General features: G+C 36.3%; 1 protein-coding gene across 1 annotated transcript; it reads left to right on the top strand.

Annotated features, from left to right (window-relative positions):
• The first annotated feature begins 1301 nt into the window (after positions 1–1301).
• On the top strand, positions 1302–2009 carry LOC139901715 (uncharacterized). The gene has a single exon (XM_071884395.1). The coding sequence runs from the start codon at positions 1302–1304 to the stop codon at positions 2007–2009; it is 708 nt and encodes a 235-aa protein (XP_071740496.1).
• Positions 2010–10510: the final 8501 nt, after the last annotated feature.

Below are 10510 nucleotides of genomic sequence, written 5' to 3'. Positions count from 1 at the left end.
CATTCTACCGGGGTACTAATGCTTTGACAAGACAAACTCTCGATGTGTCCGCGGGTGGAGTGTTTATGTACAAATCGCCAAATGCGGCCAAAACTTTGTTAGAAGACATCTCGGTTAATACATGCGAGTGGGCTCCATCACCTTGAGATTTACCAAGGAAAAGTGTAGCACAAATAGAGAGTGATAATGGGCAAGTCACACTTGCAAGCTTAAATAATCAATTTTAAATGTACGGGAAAGTGTTGAAAAAGCTACAATAATTAATCGTCGCTTTGAAAGTAGGTTATCAAAGGTGCGAAGGGCCACATCTCACCAAGAATTGTCCCCAAATTAATCAATGTAACAATATTGACCTAGATGACATTCCCATGAATTCGGATGCTCATGTCAACTATGTGAGTAATCAAAAGTATCAACGGGGTGGAACATCAAACCAAGGCTACTACAATCCTAATAAAAAGCAAGTCTCATTCAATAATCAAACCAATCCACCATCCGGATTTACCAATCAAAACCGAAACCAAAGTTACAACAACAACTATAACCAAAACCGAAACAACAACTTCCAATACCAAAACCAACAACCTTACAACAATCAAACTTATAATAACCAACCCAATCCGAATTATCAAAACAACCAAGGTTATTCCCAACCACAAAATAGCTATGGTTACAATCAACAACATCAACAAAACACTCAACAATCCCAACCTTCAAAGATCCTAGAAGAGATGATGCAAAATTACCTAAAGAAGTTGGAGACAACTGAAGCATTTCTAACCAAGGAGAATGAGTTTTTGAAGCAACAAATATGACACCAACAAGCCTCATTCCAAAACCTTGAGAGCACCGTTGGGAGACTTTCTAACCAAGTTGCCGAAAGACCTCAAGGAACTTTACCTTCAAACACTCAAGTTAACCCAAACAACAATTAAAATAACAACTGAAGCAACCAACAACCTCAGCAACACCAAAAAAACTAAAACCACAACAACACAAGAGTTATTCCTATCGAAGGCAATACTAATAATCAAAACAACAACCAAGCAAGTTCATCAAATGTGACACCAAATCACAACTATGTTTAAGTTAACTCAATTGCTTCAATCAAAGAGGAATATCAAACCGAATGTCCTCGTATCTTTACATTCAATGTTGAAGATTTGGATGAAGCATTGGAGATCGATACAATGGGTTTTTGAGTGTTCAAGTTTTTGGATGAACGGACAAAGTGGAGTTCATTCCCTATCAAGTAAAGAGTGTGATGTCTATGGAAGCTACAGAATCAACATGTGATGTCTATGGAAGCTACAGAATCAACATGCAAGGAAAAGTGTGAGACATCGGTCTCATGCCCTCAATCATTTTCTCCCACACATCTAAAAGATCTGGAGTCAACCCTAACCGATCATGAAAATATTTATGTTAATCTTCCCTTGGCGGAGGTGCTTGAGAATATGCCCGATTATGGGAAATTTTTGAAGACGCTCATGTCCAAAAAGGGAGAGATTGAACAAGCATCCACCACTTTCTTGAAAAAGGAGTGTGATGGGATTTTAAAGAAGTGTAACCTACCACCAAAAATGGGTGATCCCAGACCTTTCCTTATCCCATGTAATGTGAATGGGTCAGAGATATTTACATCCTTAGCTGACTCGAGGGCTAGTATTAACTTCATGCCCTATTCCATTTATAAAAGACTAGGCCTAGGTGACCTTTCACCCACTAAAATGGGAGTAAAGTTAATTGACCAATCCATTAGCTCTAGTGTGGGGATCGCCGAAGACCTAATTGTGAAAGTAGGAGACATGGAATTTCCAATTGATTTTGTTATTATCGATATAAAGGAAGACTCGGTTGTACCCCTTATTTTAGGAAGGCCATTTTTGGCAACCGCGGGTTCTTTCTTTGACTTTAGAACCAGGAAATTGACAGTTAGAGATAAAGGAAAGTGCATGAGTATTCGTAGCAAGTATGTTAAACCACCAACGCCCTTGACCACACCATAAGTTGTTGCTAGTATGCAATGCACTAAGAGCACAACTCAACTTGGTTCACCAACTAATTGTGGTGGAAAGATGATTAAAACGAATCTAAATAAGCCAAAAGATCAAAATGATATACTTGACAAATCCATGAAAAAATTGTATGGGCGGGTACATCGGGCATCATCAAATAAGGATGAACACTTGAGAAAATGCCTTGTATCTAATTTGTCAAAACATGAGAAACGCAAGCTTAAAGAGTTTATTAATGAAGCTAAGATAGTAAACAATTGGTTGTTGTTAATGCTAGATGATGATTTCCATGATAGTGGTGCCCTTAGCTCATGGGAAGGGGAGGTTTACCACCCCGGTGTTAGTTGAAACTAAAGTGGAGTTGAGTCGGGTGATAGACTCGTAAAACAATATCCACAAATTTGTACATAGCTCATTTAGTTGCATTCCATATAGACTTGTATGATATTGCTCTTTCTTTAGTTGCATTTGCATTTAGGTTGAATTTCATGCATTTGGGTAAACTAGAAAAGACTAAAAATATTTGATGAATGGGTTTGATTGTGCTTTGTATTGAAAAACAGCAATTCTGTTCCAAGAACGACGTTCTTACAACAGAAACGACGTTCTTTATCTCACACCTAAACAGAACAAGTTCTAGACACTTTCAGGAATGACGTTCCAATACACGAAACGATGTTCTTGACTTCAAGGAATGACGATGTAATTTTAGAAACCCCGTTCCCAATTCCTGGTAATTTCTTGGAACGACGTTATTATATTAGGAACCATGTTCTATAAATCTGGAAATTTCCAGGAACGACGTTTCACTTTCTGGAACGACGTTCATGTTTATGATATAATGGATCTGTGAGTTGATTCAAATCACTTTTTCACACACCCCTCTTTTCTTTTTCTCTCAAGTCTGACTCCTACAACTAAAAACCCTAATTTTAACATCCTAATCACCCACTAATCGACAAGAATTTCACCTAATCATATACAATGAACTTTCTAAGAGTATGATTCTTACTTCTTTCTTGTTTATCACTTGATTATATGTAATGTTCATGCTTCAATTACTCTATTTGCTTTATATGTTGATTATGTTTGATTTAGGTTGATAGTGGTGAAATTATTGTTGAATCTAGACTACATTGTTATTACTTAACATGCTTCTCTTGATTAATTGCATAAATTACAACTTTGAAAATCTAGGGTTCTTCAATTTTAGGGCTTTTTGAGACCGGTCAATTGAGATGAAATTGGATGTTGTCTAGGGTTAATTACTAGTCTACTATCGTGCTATTGTTGTTTATCCCTAAAAATTGGTGATTTTTAGTTAAGAACTTGCAATTTAGGGTTTATGACTTTAGAGTTTGACTAGTTTTGACTTTTTAACTTTTGAATTAGTTGATTTGATGTATGAAGTAATATGGCCTATAGTTTTCATGTGTGTTCTCGATATGCTTGCAATGATAATTTGGTTTACTAAAATTACACCTATTTGATATGTCTGAATTAACCATTGTATTACCTTTACACATTGACTATTTGGCCCAAGCATGATAAAATTTGGATCTTTAATTTGATGAATTGTGATTGCTTGATTGATAAGTTTAAATGTAGGGGTGAGCTAACCCCCTAGTTGAGTCAAATTGATTGTAGTGTGATAACATTAAAGCTAACTTTATGCAACCATGGTTCGTGTTTGTTGCTATTGTTCTATTTCAGTGAGGAGGAAAAGGGAAAAGTAAGGGAAAGGAGAAGAAAGACAAAGGGGGCACCAAACGCCAAAAGGTGATTTGGGTTAAGCGTGCAAGACAAGAGCAACAACAATCCACAACTCCTGACTAAACACCCCCTAGTTCACCACCTCATGATGAGGATGATGACCAAGGCTATTACTTGCATCCATGGCTTAAAGCCATTTTTGACTTGGAAAGGGAAGAGTTGTGGCATAAGAGATTGAGGGCACGACTTGCCAAGCAAGTCAATGTGGCCAAATACATTGATTGGCAACCCTTTCAGGACATAGGCAAATATAACCTCCTTAAGCAATATATTGTAGTTTACCCGGACCTGACCAATTTGCAACAAAGAATAAATCCTTGGTGGCCGGTTTTTAACCTAAGGGAAGCCACATACCCAAACATCACTAGGGAGTTTCTCGCTACGATGCACTTTAGACCAGGAATTGAATCAATCACAGATACCAATTACATGACCTTTCATCTAGGGGGAGTGAGCGGAGTTTAAGCATGTTAGAATGGATTCGTATTTTTGGAATTTATGAAGAATACATTCACGACCCCAATTAGTTATGGGCTTATTTGGACAATTATCAAGTTATGCGTTCCACATTCGACTTTGACCAAAAGTGGGGCCTCATGGTAGATGGACCATTCTTCCCTTGGAAAACATCCATGACAAACATAAGAACCCTTGTACACCGAATGATTCACATGGTTGTCTCGCGGGTCAGGAATAGTCGAGCAGAGAACTATGAGAAAATGTCATATCTTGACCTTTAGCTTAACCATTTAATATAAAATGGTTGGAATGTTCACATTACAAACACCATCGCCTCCATCCTTCACGATGATGATAGTACCAAGGCCTTAAAGCCTTCGATGAGTGGGCATTTCGTGACCTTGATAGCTAATTATTTGAATATCAATCTTGATAGTTTAAAGGAGGAGAGACAGGAGGCAAGGGAAATGAACATGAATGATTACCTTGGGTGTAACATTTTGACTAAGGATGGTAATAGGTATGTTATTTTTAGAGCAGGAGCCACACCAACCCAAACCCAAACACAAACTTGTGAGACAAACCCGAACCAAGCAGGGGGTAGTGGGAGTTCTATTGCACCAACTCAAGGTAGGTTCAACCTTAGTGAACAAGACCAGGAATATCTTAGTGGTAAATTTGGTGCGGTGAATCATCGCCTATATGGCATCGAGTACACCCAAGCGGGACATAGCCGGGATATCAATTGGATATGCCATTCAATTGAGATCATGAGGATGACCCCCGACGAGCCACTTCCATACCGTGAACCATGAGGCCTTTTGTGGATTCAATTCCACCACCACCTTATCCAAATCCTTAAAAATATGAATATACGACGCAACCTGCACAAGAAATGTACAATGCACAACAACGCCGCCTAGATGAACTTAAACGTGAACGCCAAGAGGCAAAGGAACAACAAAGGGCCGAGATGAGTTATTAAGGTGGAGGACCGAGCGGTTGGTCGAATTGGAACTTTTGGCAAGGGTAACTAATGGTTGGTGTTTGATTCTTATTTATGAAACTTTGATAAATTTTTGGCTTTGTTGAATTATGTCTTAAAACAATTGGTTTGTAATATTGGCGGGCGGATGGTTTAGGGAGTTGAAACAATTGGTTGATGTTTGTGTTATTTTGGTTGCTTGATGAAACAATTTAGCTTTTATTTGTTCATGGTTGATGAATGGTAGTTATTCGTATCCGGAGGGTGTGTGATTTTCGGATAAAACAATGATGAATTTGAACTTCGTTTGTAATAATTTGACAATTGCTAGGATCATAATGTTTATATTTGTTCTTATTATACATATGGTGTTGATGAATGTGTTGATTGATTTTGTAGTTGTGCATGTGTTGTTGATGATCATTACTATCTTATGCTTGTTTGTTAAAGCGTAGAGGCTATCATTTGTTTATGATTATGATGATTTGGTTATTTGGTTGAGCTAGTCACTATACTTATGGATGTTTGGATTATTGTTATGATAACGTTGGAGCTTTTTGATTCTTATTGTGGGTTAATATACTTCCCCGATTATCGCCCCACACATTTTGTACCTTGTGAGCATATTTGAAATTGTAGGAATGCCATATCCATTTGGCTCCTTCTTTTGGCTCAACAAGTGGTACAACAACACGCAAGCAACTTTAGTGACTAACTTTTCTCGATTGGTGACAACAAAGATCATTTGATCTAATTCTCGTTTTACTTTCTTTCCTCTCTTCTATTCTATTTTCAAAATGTCCCTCATTTTTACTTAACTTATCATTTAAATGCAATGAGGGCATTGCATCAAACTAAATGTAGGGGGAGAGTTAAAATTTTGGGTCATTTTTAACTTCTCGGCTAAACTTGTCACATACACTATAAAGATTAAAACTTGCAATGTTGATATAATTTTTGGAACAAGTCTCTAGCCATTACATCAACTCATAAACATTTAAGTGGTTAGAACTAGGGGTGGTTAGTATTTGGTTTAAAATCGTGGAACCCGAAAACCAAACCGAAACTAAACAGGAAAAAAATCAAACCGAATTTGAAAAACGGTTTTCGGATAGAGTCAAACCAAAACCGAATTTGAATTCGGTTTTCGGTTCGGTTTTCGGTTTTGAAAATTATGAATTCGGTTTAACCAAAAACCGAATTCAAAATTTTATATATCTAGTTTGTATATTTATGTTCTAATATCATTATCATTTGGGATCCAATCAATAATATATGTTCTAACTTAGAACTTGTAAATTATGGAAAACTAAAGTCATTTTTTTTTCATTTCAAAACTTAGGGAAGTAAAGTCTTCCCTTTGTGTTGTTCTTGCAATCCTCAAGGGAGTAAAGTCTCCCACTTTCAAAAGATTTTGTGCTTAAAACGATGAAATCCAAAGAAAAATCAAAACTTCCAGATGATTCATGTCACAACTCTAGCTTTTCGACTTAAGGGTATAGTTTGACTTCTTTAAGTTACAATGGGGCACTTGACATGTAAATTTAATGATCTATGTCTTGGTTTATTTTAGGGTTTGAATAACTCTGAGGATGCATTTTAGGTTTTACTTGATTAGGTGTTACTTCACACATTTTGCATAAAGTCTTAAAACCCTAGCTTATCATTATAAACCCTAACCTATTACCATAAACCCTAGACTTGTAAATTAAATCTTTATATATATAATAACATAATAAATAAACTTATTAACCAGGTATTCAGATTAAAGAGTTGAAACAATTTCATTTGAACATTAAATCATAAGTTAAAACATTTCTACACTTCATCATTTTTCACAACTAGTCTAGATCACTTTGTACTTAACCATTTCTTTCACTTAACCAACTTTAATCTATCTTGAATAGAACCTAATCTTAGCTTACTTCCTAAACCCTAGACATACAAATAAAATACCTTAGAACAATACATTAGAAAGCCTACACAAGTACATGTACAATTGCAAACCAAAAATTAACTAGAACACTTCCACCACCACCACCACCATCATCATCATCATCATCATCATCATCATCATCATCATCATCATCATTTTTCATCATCATCATCATCCATGTACCAGGAAACACCAACTAGATACTTCCTCCCTAAGTTAAATTCCATGCAAAATTCCATCATGAGTTTCATTAATGGCTAATGGTGAGTCACTTCTCCCTTGCCTTCCCATTGTGCCACGTTAACCACCACCATCACCACCATCCTCTATATAAGCTCACTTCTAGATCACTTCCACTCATTTGATAACTCTCCTTTCAGATCATAAACCCTATCTTGTTCATCTTCTTGAAGTTCTAGGATCACATATCATCAAGATATAAACAACTAACTAAATCTATTCATCATTTCTAGTCATCTTCAAGAACATTCATGGTGTAGTTGCTTAATCTAGAGTGTTAAATCACTCAATGATGACTATATAGCTAACCATGATCTTGATGCTAGATCAGTAAACTTAAGTTCTCTACATTTCCTATGTCTTAAAATGAAGCTAAACTAAGAACTAAAGTGATTAACTACATAAAACTGTTTTGTCTTTGAGCTATCCAAAATTTTACTTGAAGTTCATGACCTAAACACCAACCTATGGTTGATCTCTGGAACTCATAAATTAGTATGATGTTCAAATATGTGTTTAAGACTTCTAATAAAGTCTTCATGATTTATCTCAAAGAAAAAGTCATTTTTAATTTTTATTTGGTGAGACAAGTTCAGATTTAGAGCAATATGACCAACTTCTATTTTTATATTTTTATTTAGTTCAGATTAACTACATTTTTAATTTTTATATTTTGTTTTTCACACTTGTAAAGAAGTGAACTTTTGACCAACTTCTATTTTGAGATTAGAGGCTAACTTTACATAGTTAGAAACTTTACTCAAAGAGCTTTCCAGAGATGGTAATCTCACCTTAAATGGAGTCTAGATTAATAGAAACACCTAAACTAATGTTATAGTAAAACTAGTCAAAACAGTTTACACTTAAAACTATGAACTAGTAAACTTTAAAACCGAGAATCGATATGGACATGTAAGATCACTTAAGAAATTGATCTTAGACCTAATCTAAATACTATATTAGATAATATGACCTCTGACCTTATAAAATTTCATTAGGTCTCAAGCCCGGAATACCGAACACAATCTGACCGACTACCGTGTACGCTTTGCACCGCATTACTTGTGAGTTCGTAGTCCCATTTTTAATCAATCTTTTATACATTTGGGATGAGATAATACTTGTTTACTGTTTTACATATTGAACTCGAGTACTTACAGCTATATTCTATGTTGAGTAACAAAGGTCAATTTAGAAAGCCCGATTTTGATATCGTTAATTACCGGTTTGGTGAATGCCAATACTTTGAATAGATCTATTTGAGGGTGACTCCTCACATCAGGATAGGCCTTCTAGGCTATCAGATGCATAACCTTCGACCATATGCACTTAAACCTTAAGTGACGCTTATTTTCGGGTACTTTTACGTTAACGTTCGATATCGAAAGCTCATAAACTAGAATAACTTTTCAACTGTTTTATACATGAAATCTTGAGGTCCATTAACTTATGCATTGTAACTAAACCTATGAACTCACCAATATTTATATTGACATTTTTAAGTACTTATCTCAGGTACTTAGCTTTTGGAGCATTTTCAGGTAGGGCATCGTGGAAGTTTAAAATGTCTTTTGTTAAATCTAGTATTGATAGGCTAGATTATGATGTATTTGTATTTGTACTTTGTATGTATTTGTATTTTGTAACCACGATGTACCAAAACTAAAAACAAAGACCGTGATGTAATAATATTTATGTTTCCGCTGCTACGTTGATTATAACCTGGGACACTATGTTAAAGTTCACACCATGTCTTGGGAAATCGAGACGGGGTCATGACAATTCAAGTCCATCCATTGTTGTTAGGGAGTAAAGTCTCCCGAATTTCCCTTTACTTGGTGTAGGAGACTTCCTAATCTACACCATTTTATACTTGCATCATTTTAAGATGTGAAGTACCGTGGGAAGAGGAGCCACTGAGCTTCACCGTGTGCTATCTTCTTGATGAAGAGCAATGGCTTCGTACTAGTGTTGAAAGACAGCACACGCCATAGCCAAAAGCTATGGCACCCTTGTGCTATCAATTAATGGAAAGGTAGTAACTACTTCCTACCTTTTCTCAACATAAGTATAAAAGCTTGTTATGTGGAAAGTAGACCGGTGAATAAAATCTTTAAGCTTTGACACTCTCAGGAGAGTCGAGTTCTCTAATTTGTTGTTTTGGAAGTCAAGTCTTCCAAACTTAGAAGTAAAGTCTTCCAAGTTATGTTGTGTTTCAAGCTTGAGAGTAAAGTCTCTCAAGTTAAGTTTTGTTCCAAAAAGACCTAAGCTTGGAAGTAAAGTCTTCCAAGTATCGCACAATGGAACCATCGCCAATCTTACACCCAAGGTAGTTGCTTTCTCATCGCTTCTGACACCGGGGGTAGTTCACTTCGGTGATATATCGGGAAAGTAGCTACCCATGCGGCCATCCCACCACCGGGGTGGCTTGTATGCACACAACTTTATGAGCCCAAGATAGTTAGTGTCTCATCGCCTTCAATACAAGAAGGTAGTTCACTTCGGTGATATACCGGGGCATTAGCTATCCGTGCGGTTGTCCCAAAACTGGGATGGCTTTGGAATGCACAAAGCTTTTAAACCATAAAATTTTCGGAAAAATTGTCTCGTTTTGCAACTTGGCTCGTTTCCCCTTTTCAAAAATGAAAATGGTTTTCTTAAAGCCTTGTCTTCCTTAAGGCTAAAACGTTTTTCTGGGACGACTCATGTGACTTGGTGCTCCATTGTACTCAAAAGAAGCGTGCGATCAATCCTTGACTAAGTGGTGATGGATTTAGAGTGAAAAGGTGAAGTATTTGTTTGTGATGGTCTATTGAATGCTACTAGAAGGGTTTACACTAAAAAGAGGGTTTACACTAAAAAGCTTAAATCTTGATATGTTTGTTCTTAATTGCAAATCTTGTGAATATTTGAGCCTTTCTATGGAGCATGTGTTTGATAGTTTGTTTTAAGATGAATGAAGATGTGTAAAAGTTTAGCCTAGGCTTGAATTTGTGATTTGAGGATGTTTGAAGACTTAGAGCTTGATTTTGAAGAAGTGGTGTGTAATTTTTGATGTTCAATTGAAGATTTGGTCAAGAATTGCCACCCCCACCATTG

The sequence above is a fragment of the Rutidosis leptorrhynchoides genome, chromosome 1, assembly GCF_046630445.1.
Source record: "Rutidosis leptorrhynchoides isolate AG116_Rl617_1_P2 chromosome 1, CSIRO_AGI_Rlap_v1, whole genome shotgun sequence".
In the NCBI taxonomy this organism is placed as follows: Eukaryota; Viridiplantae; Streptophyta; class Magnoliopsida; order Asterales; family Asteraceae; genus Rutidosis; species Rutidosis leptorrhynchoides.
This window is presented reverse-complemented; position numbering and strand designations above follow the sequence as displayed.